The following is a 19538-nucleotide window of genomic DNA, read 5'->3' as shown; positions in this document are numbered from 1 at the left end:
ATAAAATGTGAAATACAAAAATAAATAAATACAAATGTACTAGGCCTTTTACCACATCGTTAGGTGGTTTATGCAAAAACAGTCTACAGTACTCACAATACACAATAAATAATAGGCTATAGATTCCTATAGACTATTACAGGAATTATGCGCCGTTGGAGCTCGGGCGCTTAAGTATTTCACTGTACACTGAAACTACATCTGCGACCCTGAGTACGTGACTAAACAAACATCGCATCTACAGTAGCGAGATGCGGAAAATCACCAACCATGTATTTGATTGGATCAACCTTTAGCCTCCAATACGATGTAAACCTCCAAAATCAATAAAACAATGTGTTTATAAAAACGACCCATTTTACAACTCTGTCAGACACTAGATATAACCTACTATTTTATACGTGACTGTTCTTATAGCAGGTCATTGAGACGCCTGCCCCCTGCCTGTAGACAGCTGACTGACTCAGGATACGGTTTTATTTTGATTTTTTTTACTATTAGTTCGTCACTTCCGTTACAGCTTTGAGTTTTTTTTCCCCCCCCTCCGAGTAAAGATGGCGACGGCGCAGCTAACGGACGATGAGCTTTTCTCTGAGTTAAAGAGCTTTGGATTCACTCCAGGCCCGGTCTCCGAGAATACGAGACCGGTTTATTTGAAAAAACTAAAGAAACTACGTGAGGAACAACAACAGAAAGGAGGAACCAGAGCGGGGAAAAACCGAAACAGCGGCAGTATCAACAACAACAGTAGTAGCGGTGGTAACGGCAGCTACACAGCGGCGGGAGCTTCGGGATGCGGAGCCAGGCCAGCTAGCCGTGACGTCACGCCCCGGAGCCCCGGTGGTCGACCGGTCCTGAACGAAAAGCGAACTGGTGGAGCGGGGAAGTTCGTATTGGGTTTTAGTTCGGACGAATCGGACGTAGAGGACCCGAAGAAAAAACGAGGAGCGAACCACAGCGGTAGGAGAGACCGAGGTTCCGCGTATCAACAACAACCGATCAGGCCTACAACGGGAGCTGCTACCGCCACTCGGAAGAGCCTGGGAGTCGCTGTGAGTACCAGCAGTAACAACTCCTCTCCCGCCGGGCTGCTGGAGGGGAGGAGAAGCGGACCCGGTTCTCTCAGTTGGGTGGACCGGGGAAAATCGAGCCTCGAGGTCTCGCGGGCCGCGGAAGTGAAGTGTTACGACGAAGAGCCCGAAGAAGACGACGATTTTCAAGGGGAGACGGAGAGAGACAGTCGGTCTCTGAATGGGAACAGGGCGTCTTACTCACTGAACGCCAGTAGTAAGAAAGTCGGTGATTACTCAGATTCGGAGGAAGAGGAAGAAGGGGGGATAATATCTGGGCAGGACCGTCAACGAGACCGGCGCTTACAGCAACACTACTCCAGACGGAGTCACTCCTCCAAGCCGTCGCCCTACAGAAGTGCCAGGGGGTCAGAGAGCGGACAGGAAACGACTGGCGGCATGGCAATCAGGCTAAACGACACGCCTGGCGCTAGTAGGAGTCGACTAGACATGATGGGAGGCCGGGGGGAGGAGGAAGAGGAGGAGGAAGAGGGAAAGAAACGAGGCCCCGGCGAATCGTCCCTGAGCGGGAGCTTGCTGCGACGCCATTGCCCCAGGGGGACCATCTACGTGTCGGCTTTGATGGGGGAGAGCGACCGCGGCAGCCCCGGGGAAAGCAGCGGCAACAATTCCCCGTCCTCCGCCTACAACAAAAACCACATCGACAGCGGGGATGGCGCCACCAGCAGCAGCAGCAGCCGATTCAGCATCGGCCTGAGACCGCGATTCTCCAACTACAACAGTCTATCCGCTACTTACCGACCCAACCATTCAAATCATAGCGGTCCCAACCATGCCTACAGCCAGTCGAGTCTCAAGCAGAAGCACACGGTACCGGAGGATGAGCTGCTCCAGCAATTCAAGCGGGAGGAGGTTGGGTCGTCCACCGGTGGTTGGGGGTTCAGTGCCCACTACCTGTCCATGTTCTTGCTCATGGCCGCCTGCCTGTTCTTCCTCCTGCTCGGCCTCATGTATCTCCGGATGAGGGGGTCTGGAGCCTCTGAGGTCGATGTTGTCGGTAAGTATCCAGCCCAGTAAACTGTAACTTCCTAAACATAGCTAGCTAGTAGTGTTTTGTCTCTCAATCCAATCCATCATTTTGTGGTTAGGTTTACTGTTCAATTGTAGCATTATTTAAAGCTTCAGTTTGCTTCCAAATTGCAGTATAATATCAATATTTAAAACGGATTGATAACCAGCCCAGGTATTTTGTGATATTAGTGACTGACTTCTAGATACTGCTTTATACATAGGATTATTAGTGACTGACTGTCTAGATACTGCTTCATACATAGGATTATTAGTGACTGACTGTCTAGATACTGCTTCATACATAGGATTATTAGTGACTGGCTGGCTAGATACTGCTTTACACATAGGATTATTAGTGACTGGCTGTCTAGATACTGCTTTATACATAGGATTATTAGTGACTGGCTGTCTAGATACTGCTTTACACAGGATTATTAGTGACTTAGATACTGCTTTATACATAGGATTATTAGTGACTGACTGTCTAGATACTGCTTTATACATAGGGTTATTAGTGACTGGCTGTCTAGATACTGCTTTATACTCGGGTTATTAGTGACTGGCTGTCTAGATACTGCTTTATACATCGGATTATTAGTGACTGACTGTCTAGATACTGCTTCATACATAGGGTTATTAGTGACTGGCTGTCTAGATACTGCTTTAGGATATTAGTGACTGGCTGTCTAGATACTGCTTTACACATAGGATTATTAGTGACTGGCTGTCTAGATACTGCTTTATACATAGGATTATTAGTGACTGGCTGTCTAGATACTGCTTCATACATAGGATTATTAGTGACTGGCTGTCTAGATACTGCTTTATACATAGGATTATTAGTGACTGGCTGTCTAGATACTGCTTCATACATAGGATTATTAGTGACTGGCTGTCTAGATACTGCTTTACACATAGGATTATTAGTGACTGGCTGTCTAGATACTGCTTCATACATAGGATTATTAGTGACTGGCTGTCTAGATACTGCTTTACACATAGGATTATTAGTGACTGACTGTCTAGATACTGCTTTATACATAGGGTTATTAGTGACTGGCTGTCTAGATACTGCTTTACACATAGGATTATTAGTGACTGGCTGTCTAGATACTGCTTTACACATAGGATTATTAGTGACTTTCTAGATACTGCTTTATACATAGGATTATTAGTGACTGGCTGTCTAGATACTGCTTTACACAGGATTATTAGTGACTGACTGTCTAGTGGATTATTAGTGACAGATACTGCTTTATACATAGGGTTATTAGTGACTGGCTGTCTAGACACATAGGATTATGGCATTGTAATATGAAAACAATCTAACAGAAGTTTTTAATTGCTACTCACATATTTTGAAATTGCTACATTTTTAATTCAGCGAGGAGACAATAAGAAGATATGTAAAAACATAGACACTCCAGAAATGATTTCCCAAAGATAACAAACACTACAGTACATTATGTGTTTGTTTGTTTGTTGTTGTATTCTGCACAGAGTCACTCGTTGTCTGACATCAAAATCAGTTATTTGCCTCTTAGCAGAAAATCGCTGCAGGGAACCTAAACGTTTAGGCCTAAAAAAAACAATGATTTCACAGGACTCGTTTGGTGTGTAAAGAAGTGGGCTTAGCAGTTGTTGTGTCGCCCCCCCCCCCCCCCCCCCCCCCCCCCCTTAGCCATTCACACCTTCAGAGACAGGAAGTCCTACATCATCACTCTACATAGAGGGACTCTTCTTCTTTATGGAGGGCACAGCAGACATTTTATCATGTCAGCATAGACAGCTACCTCCATCTGTCAGCATAGACAGCTACCTCCATCTGTCAGCATAGACAGCTACCTCCATCTGTCAGCATAGACAGCTACCTCCATCTGTCAGCATAGACAGCTACCTCCATCTGTCAGCATAGACAGCTACCTCCATCTGTCAGCATAGACAGCTACCTCCATCTGTCAGCATAGACAGCTACCTCCATCTGTCAGCATAGACAGCTACCTCCATCTGTCAGCATAGACAGCTACCTCCATCTGTCAGCATAGACAGCTACCTCCATCTGTCAGCATAGACAGCTACCTCCATCTGTCAGCATAGACAGCTACCTCCATCTGTCAGCATAGACAGCTACCTCCATCTGTCAGCATAGACAGCTACCTCCATCTGTCAGCATAGACAGCTACCTCCATCTGTCAGCATAGACAGCTACCTCCATCTGTCAGCATAGACAGCTACCTCCATCTGTCAGCATAGACAGCTACCTCCATCTGTCAGCATAGACAGCTACCTCCATCTGTCAGCATAGACAGCTACCTCCATCTGTCAGCATAGACAGCTACCTCCATCTGTCAGCATAGACAGCAACCTCCATCTGTCAGCATAGACAGCTACCTCCATCTGTCAGCATAGACAGCTACCTCCATCCGTCAGCATAGACAGCTACCTCCATCTGTCAGCATAGACAGCTACCTCCATCCGTTGGCTTCCGTAGCGAACTATCGGCCTACTAGCCCGTTCAACCCCACTGTGTGTGTTTCAGAGTATGCTCATAGAAATTACTCAATTAAAGCCTTTTAATACAGATACTGTAGTATTTACAGTGAGCTATTAAACCTATAGACCTAAGCAAATGACTAGCATTAGCCAAATCAGCAGGTAAGATGCCTATGCCTGTCTGGACACTGCAGCCACACTCTTATGCTACCTCACAACTGCACCAGTGAGTGAGTGCTGTCAAAGCCACAAAACACATGAAATATTCAATGATCCCATTCAGCAACATTTTACAGTGCAGTTAGTTTCTCAGTACATGCATATATATGTACCCCCCAACCATTGTGTATTTTAGACAAATTCGTGCCTACAGGTTTTCATTCATTATAATTCAACCTTTCACTACCAGCTCTCTGTATAGGATGCATTTCATGTGGGGAGGGCAAGTGAGGAAGTGTTGAATAATTGGCGGTGTCTGAGACAGACAGTGGTGGTGTTAGGTCACAGCAGAGACTGGGGTAGGCCGGGGGGGGAGAGGAGACTGGGGCAGGCCGGGGGGGAGAGGAGACTGGGGCAGGCCGGGGGGGGAGAGGAGACTGGGGCAGGCCGGGGGGGGAGAGGAGACTGGGGCAGGCCGGGGGGGGGAGGAGACTGGGGCAGGCCGGGGGGGAGAGAGACTGGGGCAGGCCGGGGGGGAGAAGAGACTGGGGCAGGCCGGGGGGGAGAAGAGACTGGGGCAGACCGGGTGGGGAGAAGAGACCGGAGACTGGGGCAGGCCGGGGGGGAGAGGGAATCGGGTGCCAGCGGCAGGTAGCCTAGCGGTTAAGAGCATTGGGCCAGTAAGCGAAAGGTCGCTGGTTCGAATTCCCAAGCCAACTAGGTGGAAAAATCTGTCTGTGCCCTTGAGCAAGTCATTTAACCCTAATTGCTCCTGTAAGTCTCTCTGGATAAATCAGAAATGCCTCACTACTGTAAGTCTAAATGACTCACTACTGTAAGTCTCTCTGGATAAGAGAGTCCTGTTAAATGACTCACTACTGTAAGTCTCTCTGGATAAGAGAGTCTGCTCACTACTGTAAGTCTCTCTGGAAATCTGTTAAATGACTCACTACTGTAAGTCTCTCTGGATAAGAGAATCAGCTAAATGACTCACTACTGTAAGTCTCTCTGGATAAGAGAATCAGCTAAATGACTCACTACTGTAAGTCTCTCTGGATAAGAGCGTCTGTTAAATGACTCAAATGTTTGTAAAAATGTACATTTGAGATGCAGATGAGGAGCAGAGCAGGAAGTACAGAGTGACCAGTGAGTTCCCCTGTCTAGGACACACACACCCCAACCACACTTACTGCTCTGTTAGTAGGTGCAGCAGGCGGTAGACACTAGCTAGGTTCCTCCAGCTCCCACTGTCCCTGTTGGATTAGACACTAGCTAGGTTCCTCCAGCTCCCACTGTCCCTGTTGGATTAGACACTAGCTAGGTTCCTCCAGCTCCCTCTGTCCCTGTTGGATTAGACACTAGCTAGGTTCCTCCAGCTCCCACTGTCCCTGTTGGATTAGACACTAGCTAGGTTCCTCCAGCTCCCTCTGTCCCTGTTGGATTAGACACTAGCTAGGTTCCTCCAGCTCCTGTCCCTGTTGGATTAGACACTAGCTAGGTTGTTCCAGCTCCCTCTGGTCCTGTTGGATTAGACACTAGCTAGGTTGCTCCTGTCCCTGTTGGATTTAGACACTGTCCCTGTTGGATGAGACACTAGCTAGGTTCCAGCTCCCTCTGTCCCTGTTGGATTAGACACTAGCTCCAGCTTCCTGTTGGATTAGACACTAGCTAGGTTGCTCCAGCTCCCTCTGTCCCTGTTGGATTAGACACTAGCTAGGTTCCTCCAGCTCCTGTCCCTGTTGGATTAGACACTAGCTTTGGATTAGACACTAGCTAGGTTGTTCCAGCTCCCTCTGTCCCTGTTGGATTAGACACTAGCTAGGTTGTTCCAGCTCCCTCTGTTCCTGTTGGATTAGACACTAGCTAGGTTGCTCCAGCTCCCTCTGTCCTGTTGGATTAGACACTAGCTAGGTTGCTCCAGCTCCCTCTGGTCCTGTTGGATTAGACACTAGCTAGGTTGCTCCAGCTCCCTCTGGTCCTGTTGGATTAGACACTAGCTAGGTTCCTCCAGCTCCCTCTGTCCCTGTTGGATTAGACACTAGCTAGGTTCCTCCAGCTCCCTCTGGTCCTGTTGGATTAGACACTAGCTAGGTTGCTCCAGCTCCTGTCCCTGTTGGATTAGACACTAGCTAGGTTCCTCCAGCTCCCTCTGGTCCTGTTGGATTAGACACTAGCTAGGTTGCTCCAGCTCCTGTTCCTGTTGGATTAGACACTAGCTAGGTTGCTCCAGCTCCTGTCCCTGTTGGATTAGACACTAGCTAGGTTGTTCCAGCTCCCTCTGGTCCTGTTGGATTAGACACTAGCTAGGTTCCTCCAGCTCCCTCTCCTGTCCTGTTGGATTAGACACTATCTAGTTGTTGGATTAGACACTAGCTAGGTTCCTCCAGCTCCCTCTGTCCCTGTTGGATTAGACACTAGCTAGGTTCCTCCAGCTCCCTCTGTCCCTGTTGGATGAGACACTAGCTAGGTTCCTCCATCTCCTGTACCTGTTGGATGAGACACTAGCTAGGTTCCTCCAGCTCCTTCTGTCTGGTCCTGTTGGATTTAGACATTAGCTAGGTTCCTCCAGCTCCCTCTGTCCCTGTTGGATTAGACACTAGCTAGGTTCCTCCAGCTCCTGTCCCTGTCAGATGAGACACTAGCTAGGTTCCTCCAGCTCCTGTACCTGTTGGATGAGACACTAGCTAGGCTGATAAATAGAAGCTCTTCACTTCGGCAGACCGGATCAGGCTGCTGCTGGTAGTTGGCTGATGACTGTATTGTAAAGCCATGCAAATCATCCACAGAGTGAAGGGCACTGCCCAGCAAATAGATATAAAAACAATGCACATTGCGAAATGGTGTTTGAACTGCAGACGCCCAGAGCTCTCAGTTGACCCCATTTGAAATGAAATGGGTCGAACTCATGCATGAATCATATGAATTTGGTATGAGTCATATAGGGCCCTGTTCTCCAAGTAGTGCGCTACGGTAGGGAATAGAGGGCCGTTATGGACAGACCCCATTGGCTACCGTCTGTAACGTTGTTAATGTGTTAATCGTAGCCGGTATTAATGTAACACCCACTACTTTAATGAATGTTTTAAGATAATAGGTCTGTGTGCTGTGTGTGTGTGTGTGTGTACAGTGTGTGTGTGTGTGTGTGTGTGTGTGTGTGTGTGTGTGTGTGTGTGTGTGTGTGTGTGTGTGTGTGTGTACACAATGCTCACACTCACTAGCTCACCACAGCCCTGCTAATGTTGGTCTGCATTCAGCCTCGTGTTCAGACAGTGACTCACGTGTGACACAACCGTCTGCTCTCTCCTCAACCTTCACTGTGATGTCTGCTCTTCTCTCTCCTCAACCCTCACTGTGACCGTCTTCTCTCTCTCCTCAACCCTCGCTGTGATCGTCTTCTCTCTCTCCTCAATCCTCACTGTGATGTCTGCTCTTCTCTCTCCTCAACCCTCACTGTTGACCGTCTGCTCTTCTCTCTCCTCAACCCTCACTGTTGACCTTCTGCTCTTCTCTCTCCTCAACCTCACTGTTGACTGTCTGCCCTTCTCTCTCCTCAACCCTCACTGTGATGTCTGCTCTTCTCTCACCTCAACCCTCACTGTTGACCGTCTGCTCTTCTCTCTCCTCAACCCTCACTGTTGACCGTCTGCTCTTCTCTCTCCTCAACCCTCACTGTTGACCTTCTGCCCTTCTCTCTCCTCAACCCTCACTGTTGACCGTCTGCCCTTCTCTCTCCTCAACCCTCACTGTGATGTCTGCTCTTCTCTCTCCTCAACCCTCACTGTTGACCGTCTGCCCTTCTCTCTCCTCAACCCTCACTGTGATGTCTGCTCTTCTCTCTCCTCAACCCTCACTGTTGACCTTCTGCCCTTCTCTCTCCTCAACCCTCACTGTTGACCGTCTGCCCTTCTCTCTCCTCAACCCTCACTGTGATGTCTGCTCTTCTCTCTCCTCAACCCTCACTGTTGACCGTCTGCTCTTCTCTCTCCTCAACCCTCACTGTTGACCGTCTGCCCTTCTCTCTCCTCAACCCTCACTGTTGACCGTCTGCCCTTCTCTCTCCTCAACCCTCACTGTGATGTCTGCTCTTCTCTCTCCTCAACCCTCACTGTTGACCGTCTGCCCTTCTCTCTCCTCAAACCTCACTGTGATGTCTGCTCTTCTCTCTCTCCTCAACCCTCACTGTGATGTCTCCTCTTCTCGCTCCTCAACCCTCACTGTGATGTCTCCTCTTCTCTCGCTCCTCAACCCTCGCTGTTGACTGTCTGCTCCTATCTCTCCTCAATCCTCACTGTTGACCGTCTGCTCTCCACTCTTCTCTCTCCTCAACTCTCGCTGCGATGGTCTGCTCTTCTCTCTCTCCTCAACCCTCACTGTTGACCGTCTGCACTTCTCTCTCTCCCCAGCCCTCACTGTTGACCGTCTGCTCTTCCCTCTCCTCAATCCTCACTGTTGACCGTCTGCTCTTCACTCTCCTCAACCCTCACTGTTGACCGTCTGCCCTTCTCTCTCCTCAACCCTCACTGTGTTTCAAATGTTGGATGAAAGGGGCGTGGTTGGATGAAAAGGGCGTGGTTGGATGAAAGGGGCGTGGTTGGATGAAAGGGGCGTGGTTGGATGAAAGGGGCGTGGTTGGATGATAATGTCTGTATTTTTGTTCTTTCCTCAGTTAAGAACCACCCGTTTGGCAGCGAGTTTGACAGTTCTTATGTAAGTATATTTTCTTATAATTTTGGCCCTAGTCTAAAGGCCGAGTTTGTGTCGCAGTCTAGCAATCAGGACCGAACATCTGCAGACCGCCCACTGCATTCTGGGCCCTTACAAAACGGTGCCCCCTCCCACTACACGGTCGCCCCCTCCCACTACACGCCTCCCACTACACAGCCCCCCCCCCCCCCCCTCCTACTACACGGTCCCCCCCTCCTACTACACAGTCCCCCCCTCGCACTACACGGTCCCCCCCTCGCACTACACGGTCCCCCCCTCGCACTACACGATCCCCTTATCCCACTGCACGATCCCCCCCCCTCCCACTACACGGCCCCCCCTCCCACTACACGGTCCCCCCCCTCCCACTACACGGTCCCCCCCCTCCCACTACACGGTCCCCCCCCTCCCACTACACGGTCCCTCCCACTACACGGCCCCCTCCCACTACACGGTCCCCCCCCTCCCACTACACGGTCCCCCCCTCCCACTGCACGATACCCCCCTCCCACTGCACGATACCCCCCTCCCACTACACGGCCCCCCCCTCCCACTACACGGTCCCCCCCCTCCCACTACTACACGGTCCCCCCCCTCCCACTACACGGCGCTCCCTCCCATTACACGGTCCCCCCCTCCCACTACACGGTGCTCCCTCCCATTACACGGCCCCCCTCTCCCACTACACGGCCCCCCCTCCCACTACACGGTCCCCCCCCCTCCCACTACACGGCACTCCCTCCCATTACACGGTCCCCCTCCTCCCACTACACGGTCCACCCCACCTCCCACTACACGGCCCCCCCCCCTCCCACTACACTGGCACACACTGTCCTTCCCCCCTGCCTGCGGGAGCATTGCTTTCCCCTAGTTATTTTAACCTTACGGCGAGGGTAATCACTACCCGGTAGGGCCACGCAAGAGTCGGACTGGCGACACTAGCTAGCGACTCCCCAACCCGTTAAAGAGTCGGGTTGGCGACACTAGCTAGCGACTCCCCAACCCGTTAAAGAGTCGGGCTGGCGACACTAGCTAGCGACTCCCCAACCCGTTAAAGAGTCGGGCTGGCGACACTAGCTAGCGACTCCCCAACCCGTTAAAGAGTCGGGCTGGCGACACCAGCTAGCGACTCCCCAACCCGTTAAAGAGTCGGGCTGGCGACACCAGCTAGCGACTCCCCAACCCGTTAAAGAGTCGGGCTGGCGACACCAGCTAGCGACTCCCCAACCCGTTAAAGAGTCGGGCTGGCGACACTAGCTAGCGACTCCCCAACCCGTTAAAGTTGAAAGAAACCGCACACAGCTCATACGTAAAGCTTATTAAAGATCAGTGATATTATCAAGAGCTGTGTCCTGTTTCCTTATTCCGTCATCTTGTTCAACTGTTACCAGGCACCTGCAAAAAAAAGATTGCTCAGATGTGCGAGTGCCTCTTTTTGTTGTTGAATTTCCAACCCATAAAAGTAAACAGAACTGTGGGAAAGCGGTGCTCGGCTGGCTGGGGTCGAAGGACCCTGTGTTCCCGGTGCCCCCCTAGCCTAGCTCGTTAGCAGCCTCCTTCTGTGTTTTCTCTTTTTCGGTCGGTTTGCATCTAATGTTGGTGCATTAGCGCCACCTGCTGTGCTGGAGTGTGGGCCAGAGGCGGAGCTAGTAGCCTCAGCGTTTTAATAAGTGAGGCGTAGTGGGGTGTGTCGTGTAGTAACTGCGGTCTGCAGGGAGACATTATCGATTTGGTTTTGGCGTTTGGCGTGGAAGAAGAGGTCTCGTCCACCAGCCACGTTGGCAGGTGGGTCAGGACTTCACAGTGCAAACAATATAAATAGTCAAATATGTCATTTTATTGGTAAATAAAGCTGCAGTAGCACTCGGGTCAAATTGACTTGAAAGTCAGACTTTTGTTCTCGTATTTCTTGTCTGTTTTTCCATTTTTATTTTGTTTCCAAGCTTAGGTTGTTTTTTTCTATGTTTTGAGTTTCAAGACGGCGGCTGCTCGTCAGACTCTCTGTCTCCCTGGCAACAAACACGAGGTTACCGCGGTAACCTCACACCCTTTAAAAAGGGGCAGGTTACATCATATTTTAGTAAAGTCACAAAATATTTCATGAAATTAAGCAACACTCTGATTAGTAATATATATATATATATATTTTTAATGAACTTTAAAGCTTACCCGGGGTTTTTTTTTTTTGTGTAATTTTGGCGGAAAATCTGAGTGGCTGGTAGATATATATATTTTAATGAACTTTAAAGCTTACCTGGGGTTTTTTTGTGTAATTTTGGCTGGTAGATATATATATTTTTAATCTACCTGCCACAGAGACTGGTTGACCAAAACGTTTGTTTGAGGCCCTACTAGCAAATACAGTGATATTGTTTATTTGTATTTAATCAAACCTTTTTATTTAACTAGACAAGTCAGTTCAGAATACATTCTTATTTATAATGACGGCCTACCAAAAGACAACAGGCCCTCCTCCCTCCTACGAGGGGCAGGGATTATATTGTAACGTAAAGGACTGAAAGATGTATAGATTATATATAGTCGTCTACATGAAACAATATATTTTATTCTGCCACACATGAGCATTTCCCTGAAGAACATTTAATTATCTCTGGTACTTTTAAATTAATTAAATATGTGTTTTAGCTCTACATGTTGTATTGACAGACGACTGTTATACTGAAACTAAAATATTGACTTGATGTTTTCTGGATTTCAGGACAAGACGGAGAAGGACACCATTCTGAAACTCCTCCTCAACCTTCACGACCACCTGGCTCATATTGCTGGTATGTTTTAAGAAAGGATCTGAAGAGGACTGGCCTCCCCTCAGAGCCTGGTTCCTCTCTAGGTTTATAATCTCCACCTGGTACAGCCAGAAGAGGACTGGCCACCCCTCAGAGCCTGGTTCCTCTCTAGGTTTATAATCTCCACCTGCTACAGCCAGAAGAGGACTGGCCACCCCACATAGCCTGGTTCCTCTCTAGGTTTATAATCTCCACCTGGTACAGCCAGAAGACTGGCCACCCCTGGGTTCCACCTCCACCTGGTACAGCCAGCTGGCCTGGCCTTTCCTCTCTAGGTTTATAATCTCCACCTGGTACAGCCAGAAGAGGACTGGCCACCCCACATAGCCTGGTTCCTCTCTCTAGGTTTCTAATCTCCACCTGGTACAGCCAGAAGGGGACTGGCCACCCCTCAGAGCCTGGTTCCTCTCTCTAGGTTTATAATCTCCACCTGGTACAGCCAGAAGGGGACTGGCCACCCCTCAGAGCCTGGTTCCTCTCTAGGTTTCTAATCTCCACCTGGCACAGCCAGAAGAGGACTGGCCACCCCTCAAAACCTGGTTCCTCTCTCTAGGATTATAATCTCCACCTGGTACAGCCAGAAGGGGACTGGCCTCCTCTCAGAGCCCGGTTCCTCTCTAGGTTTCTAATCTCCACCTGGCACAGCCAGAAGAGGACTGGCCACCCCTCAGAGCCTGGTTCCTCTCTAGGTTTATAATCTCCACCTGCTACAGCCAGAAGAGGACTGGCCACCCCACATAGCCTGGTTCCTCTCTAGGTTTCTTCCTAATTTCTGGCCTTTCTAGGGAGTTTTTCCTAGCCACCGTGCTTCTACTCCTGCATTGCTTGCTGTTTGGGGTTTTAGGCTGGGTTTCTGTACAGCACTTTGAGACATCAGCTGATGTACGAAGGGCTTTATAAATACATATGATTGAGACTCTTCCATCCTATAGCCATGGCTGTGTGCTCTGCTTAATTAGCTAGAATGTGTTGTTTTCACCTCCGACCTCTGACCTCAGGGTGTATACACAGTGTTCAAAACTCTTTCCATGACCGACCGACCAGGTGAAAGTGATCCCTTATTAGATCCACTTCAATCTGTTCTAGATGAAAGGGAGGAGACGGGTTAAAGAAGGATCTTTAGGCTTTGAGACAGTTGAGACATGGATTGTGAATAGGCCCCCGGTTTGTGTCAAGAACTGCAACGCTGCTGTGTTTTTCCACGTTTTCCCGTGTGTATCAAGAATGATCCACCACCCAAAAGACATCCTGCCAACTTGACACAAATGTTTTATTTTATCTTTATTTAACGAGGCAAGTCAGTTTAAGAAACTAATTATTATTTTCAATGACGGCCTAGGAACAGTGGGTTAACTGGTCTAGGAACAGTGGGTTAACTGGTCTAGGAACAGTGGGTTAACTGGTCTAGGAACAGTGGGTTAACTGGTCTAGGAACAGTGGGTTCAGGGGGCAGAACCACAGATTTTTTTACCTTGTCAGCTCGGGGATTCGATCTAGCAACCTTTCAGTTACTAGTCCAACGCTCTAACCACTAGGCTACCCTGCCTCTAACCGCTAGGCCACCTGCCTCTAACCGCTAGGCTACCCTGCCTCTAACCAATAGGCCACCTGCCTCTAACCACTAGGCCACCTGCCTCTAACCGCTAGGCCACCTGCCTCTAACCACCACCTGCCTCTAACCACTAGGCTACCCTACCCTGCCTCCTAACCACTAGGCCACCTGCCTCTAACCACTAGCTACCTGCCTCTAACCGCTAGGCCACCTGCCTCTAACCACTAGGCCACCTGCCTCTAACCGCTAGGCCACCTGCCTCTAACCACTAGGCCTAGGCCACCTGCCTCTAACCACTAGGCTACCTGCCTCTAACCACTAGGCTAGGCTACCCTGCCTCTAACCGCTAGGCTACCCTGCCTCTAACCGCTAGGCTAGGCTAGGCCCTGCCTCTAACCACTAGGCTACCCTGCCTCTAACCGCTAGGCTACCTGCCTCTAACCGCTAGGCTACCCTGCCTCTAACCGCTAGGCTACCCTGCCTCTAACCGCTAGGCCACCGCTAGGCTACCCTGCCTCTAACCAATAGCCTGCCTCTACCCTGCCTCCTAACCAGGCCACCTAGGCTACCCTGCCTCTAACCAATAGGCCACCTGCCTCTAACCGCTAGGCCACCTGCCTCTAACCACTAGGCCACCTGCCTCTAACCGCTAGGCCACCTGCCTCTAACCGCTAGGCCACCTGCCTCTAACCACTAGGCTACCCTGCCTCTAACCACTAGGCTACCCTGCCTCTAACCACTAGGCTACCTGCCTCTAACCACTAGGCTACCTGCCTCTAACCACTAGGCTACCCTGCCTCTAACCACTAGGCCACCCTGCCTTTAACCACTAGGCTACCTGCCTCTAACCACTAGGCTACCTGCCTCTAACCACTAGGCTACCCTGCCTCTAACCACTAGGCCACCTGCCTCTAACCACTAGGCTACCTGTCTCTAACTACTAGGCCACCTGCCTCTAACCGCTAGGCCACCTGCCTCTAACCGCTAGGCCACCTGCCTCTAACCACTAGGCCACCTGCCTCTAACCGCTAGGCCACCTGCCTCTAACCGCTAGGCCACCTGCCTCTAACCACTAGGCAACCTGCCTCTAACCACTAGGTCACCTGCCTCTAACCGCTAGGCCACCTGTCTCTAACTACTAGGCCACCTGCCTCTAACCGCTAGGCCACCTGCCTCTAACCGCTAGGCCACCTGCCTCTAACCGCTAGGCTACCTGCCTCTAACCGCTAGGCCACCTGCCTCTAACCGCTAGGCCACCTGCCTTTAACCGCTAGGCCACCTGCCTCTAACCACTAGGCCACCTGCCTCTAACCACTAGGCCACCTGCCTCTAACCCCTAGGCCACCTGCCTCTAACCCCTAGGCCACCTGCCTCTAACCACTAGGCCACCTGCCTCTAACCACTAGGCCACCTGCCTCTAACCACTAGGCCACCTGCCTCTAACCACTAGGCCACCTGCCTCTAACCACTAGGCCACCTGCCTCTAACCACTAGGCCACCTGCCTCTAACCCCTAGGCCACCTGCCTCTAACCACTAGGCTACCTGCCTCTAACCACTAGGCTACCTGCCTCTAACCGCTAGGCTACCTGTCTCTAACCACTAGGCTACCTGCCTCTAACCACTAGGCTACCCTGCCTCTAACCACTAGGCTTCCCTGCCTCTAACAACTAGGCTACCCTGCCTCTAACCCCTAGGCTACCTGCTTCTAACCGCTAGGCCACCTGCCTCTAACCGCTAGGCCACCTGCCTCTAACCACTAGGCTACCTGCCTCTAACCGCTAGGCCACCTGCCTCTAACCGCTAGGCTACCTGCCTCTAACTGCTAGGCCACCTGCCTCTAACCGCTAGGCCACCTGCCTCTAACCACTAGGCCACCTGCCTCTAACCACTAGGCCACCTGCCTCTAACCACTAGGCTACCTGCCTCTAACCCCTAGGCCACCTGCCTCTAACCACTAGGCCACCTGCCTCTAACCACTAGGCCACCTGCCTCTAACCACTAGGCCACCTGCCTCTAACCACTAGGCCACCTGCCTCTAACCACTAGGCCACCTGCCTCTAACCCCTAGGCCACCTGCCTCTAACCCCTAGGCCACCTGCCTCTAACCACTAGGCTACCTGCCTCTAACCCCTAGGCCACCTGCCTCTAACCGCTAGGCCACCTGCCTCTAACCGCTAGGCTACCTTCCGCCTCGAGAAGCAAATATGAGAATCATTGGAGTCAACATGGGCCAGCATCCCTGTGGAACGCTTTCAACACCTTGTAGAGTCCCTGACGAATTGAGGCTGTTCTGAGGGAAAAGTGGGTGGGGTTTAACTCCATATTAGGAAGGTGTTCTTAATGTTTGGTCCACTCAGTGGGTGTTGTCTGATGACAAACACATTTGTTGTAGCTGTAATGACACAAACTGCTCAAGGATAGTTTGAAATCTTACCTCAGTGGATTACTGTTGAAATGAGGTGTCTGTCTGCCTGTCTGTCTGTCTCCGCCCGCCCGTCTGCCTGTCTGTCTTCTCCCGCCCGTCTGCCTGTCTGTCTGTCTCCTCCCGCCCGTCTGCCTGTCTGTCTGTCTCCTCCCGTCCGTCTGCCTGTCTGTCTGTCTCCTCCCGCCCGTCTGCCTGTCTGTCTCCTCCCGTCTGCGTGTCTGTCTCCTCCCGCCCATCTGCCTGTCTGTCTCCGCCCCCCCATCTGTCTGTCTGTCTGTCTCCGCCCTTCTAATAATAAGTGGTTTATCTGCAGCTCACGTTAATGTTGTCCCCATCAGGCCAACATGACTGTACCGCCCCGGAGCAGCAGCAGGCCAACAGGAGTCTGTCTCTGAAGGAAGCCTCTGACTATCTCCTGCAGCAGAATGAACAGTACCGTCACTGGGTTCTCCTCGCTCTGGAGTGGATCATACGGACAGGGGAGGACGTTGGCATACGGTAAATATGGTTTCTCTTCTAAGATTCTCTGAAGAGGAGAGCATATCGGGTCGTGGGCATTAGGACACGCGTCAGGAAACAGAAACGGGCATTTCATATCGGACACGTGGTCCCTCCCTGTTTGGGTGGTCCCTCCCTGTTTGGGTGGTCCCTCCCTGTTTGGGTGGTCCCTCCCTGTTTGAGTGGTCCCTCCCTGATTGGGTGGTCCCTCCCTGTTTGGGTGGCCCCTCCCTGTTTGAGTGGTCCCTCCCTGTTTGGGTGGTCCCTCCCTGTTTGGGTGGTCCCTCCCTGTTTGGGTGGTCCCTCCCTGTTTGGGTGGCCCCTCCCTGTTTGGGTGGCCCCTCCCTGTTTGGGTGGCCCCTCCCTGTTTGGGTGGCCCCTCCCTGTTTGGGTGGTCCCTCCCTGTTTGGGTGGTCCCTCCCTGTTTGTCTGTGTTCTTGTGTTTGGTGCCTAACCCTGTTATCAACCCCTATGATGTATTCTCATACTAATGGAACATCCTCCTCTCCCTCCTCCCCCTTCCTTTCGCTCCCCTCCTCTCTTCTCTCCCCCTTCTCTCTCTACCTCCTCCCCCTCACTCTTTTTCTCCCTCCTCCCCCTCACTCCTTCTCTCCCCCTCCTCCCTCCTCCCCCTCCTCTCTTCTCTCTCCCTCCTCTCTTCTCTTTCCCTCCCCCTTCTCTCTCCCTCCCCCCCCTTCTCTCTCCCTCCCCCTCCTCTCTTCTCTCCCCCTCTGTTCTCCCCCTCCTCTCTCTCTTCTCCCCCTCCTCTCTCTTCTCCCCCTCCTCTCTTCTCTCTCCCTCCTCTCTTCTCTCTCACTCCTTCTCCCCCTCACTCCTTCTCTCCCTCACTCCTTCTCTCCCTCCTCTCTTCTCTCCCCCTCTCCCTCCTCTCCCTCACTCCTTCTCTCCCTCCTCTCCCTCACTCCTTCTCTCCCTCCTCTTCTCTCGCCCTCCTCCCCCTCACTCCTCTCTTCCTCCTTTCTCCCCCTCCTCTCCCTCACTCCTTCTCTCCCTCTCCCTCCTCCCCCTCACTCCTTCTCTCCCTCTCCTCCCCCTCCTCTCCCAGGCTGATCGGGGATAACCCAGAGGAGGCAGTAGCGGATGTGAGTGAGGTGGCTCGTCTGGAGTCGACCCACCCCAAGATGTCCTTCTCCTGCCGCTTCAGAAGAGCCTTTTTCACTGTCATCCACAGGGTGCTGCTCATCCTAACAGGTGAGGCATGTCTTCTCTCCTCCTCTTTACAGTCATCCACAGGGTGCTGCTCATCCTAACAGGTGAGGCATGTCTTCTCTCCTCTTTACAGTCATCCACAGTGTGCTGCTCATCCTAACAGGTTAGACATGTCTTCTCTCCTCTTTACAGTCATCCACAGGGTGCTGCTCATCCTAACAGGTTAGACATCTCTTCTCTCCTCTTTACAGTCATCCACAGGGTGCTGCTCATCCTAACAGGTTAGACATGTCTTCTCTCCTCTTTACAGTCATCCACAGGGTGCTGCTCATCCTAACAGGTTAGACATGTCTTCTCTCCTCTTTACAGTCATCCACAGGGTGCTGCTCATCCTAACAGGTTAGACATGTCTTCTCTCCTCTTTACAGTCATCCACAGGGTGCTGCTCATCCTAACAGGTTAGACATGTCTTCTCTCCTCTTTACAGTCATCCACAGGGTGCTGCTCATCCTAACAGGTTAGACATGTCTTCTCTCCTCTTTACAGTCATCCACAGGGTGCTGCTCATCCTAACAGGTTAGACATGTCTTATCTCCTCTTTACAGTCATCCACAGGGTGCTGCTCATCCTAACAGGCCTCCTCCTCTTTACAGTCATCCACAGGGTGCTGCTCGTCCTAACAGGCCTCCTCCTCTTTACAGTCATCCACAGGGTGCTGCTCGTCCTAACAGGCCTCCTGTGTGAGGTGTATTCTACTATATGAAGTATCTAATCTAACCTCTCTCTCTCTAGTGATTGGTCTGGTGTGAGGTGTATTTTACTATATGAGGTATCTAATCTAACCTCTCTCTCTCTCTCTAGTGATTGGTCTGGTGTGGGCTGTATTCTACTATATGAAGTATCTAATCTAACCTCTCTCTCTCTAGTGATTGGTCTGGTGTGAGGTGTATTTTACTATATGAAGTATCTAATCTAACCTCTCTCTCTCTCTCTCTCTAGTGATTGGTCTGGTGTGAGGTGTATTCTACTATATGAAGTATCTAATCTAACCTCTCTCTCTCTCTAGTGATTGGTCTGGTGTGAGGTGTATTCTACTATATGAAGTATCTAATCTAACCTCTCTCTCTCTCTCTCTCTCTCTCTAGTGATTGGTCTGGTGTGGGGTGTATTCTACTATATGAAGTATCTAATCTAACCTATCTCTCTCTCTCTCTCTCTCTCTCTCTAGTGATTGGTCTGGTGTGAGGTGTATTCTACTATATGAAGTATCTAATCTAACCTTCTCTCTCTCTAGTGATTGGTCTGGTGTGGGGTGTATTCTACTATATGAAGTATCTAATCTAACCTCTCTCTATCTCTCTCTCTCTCTCTCTAGTGATTGGTCTGGTGTGAGGTGTATTCTACTATATGAAGTATCTAATCTAACCTTCTCTCTCTCTCTAGTGATTGGTCTGGTGTGGGGTGTATTCTACTATATGAAGTATCTAATCTAACCTCTCTCTCTAGTGATTGGTCTGGTGTGGGCTGTATTCTACTACATGAAGTATCTAATCTAACCTCTCTCTCTCTCTAGTGATTGGTCTGGTGTGAGGTGTATTCTACTATATGAAGTATCTAATCTAACCTT

The 19538-nt window shown here is 50.8% G+C and overlaps 1 protein-coding gene across 1 annotated transcript in view; it reads left to right on the top strand.

Annotated features, from left to right (window-relative positions):
* Nucleotides 1-552: 552 nt before the first annotated feature.
* LOC139393115 (LEM domain containing 3) overlaps nt 553-19538 on the top strand; it is a 30303-nt gene continuing 11317 nt past the window's right edge. The window contains exons 1-5 of the mRNA XM_071141476.1: nt 553-2088; nt 9421-9461; nt 12178-12247; nt 16582-16741; nt 17808-17953. Coding sequence (XP_070997577.1) covers nt 555-2088; nt 9421-9461; nt 12178-12247; nt 16582-16741; nt 17808-17953 — 1951 coding nt within the window. The 5' untranslated portion in view covers nt 553-554. The remainder of the gene's footprint in view (nt 2089-9420; nt 9462-12177; nt 12248-16581; nt 16742-17807; nt 17954-19538) is intronic.

This window comes from Oncorhynchus clarkii, chromosome 33, assembly GCF_045791955.1.
Source record: "Oncorhynchus clarkii lewisi isolate Uvic-CL-2024 chromosome 33, UVic_Ocla_1.0, whole genome shotgun sequence".
Taxonomy (NCBI): Eukaryota; Metazoa; Chordata; class Actinopteri; order Salmoniformes; family Salmonidae; genus Oncorhynchus; species Oncorhynchus clarkii.
The sequence above is the reverse complement of the archived record's forward strand: the minus strand, read 5'-3'. Positions and strand labels throughout refer to the sequence as shown.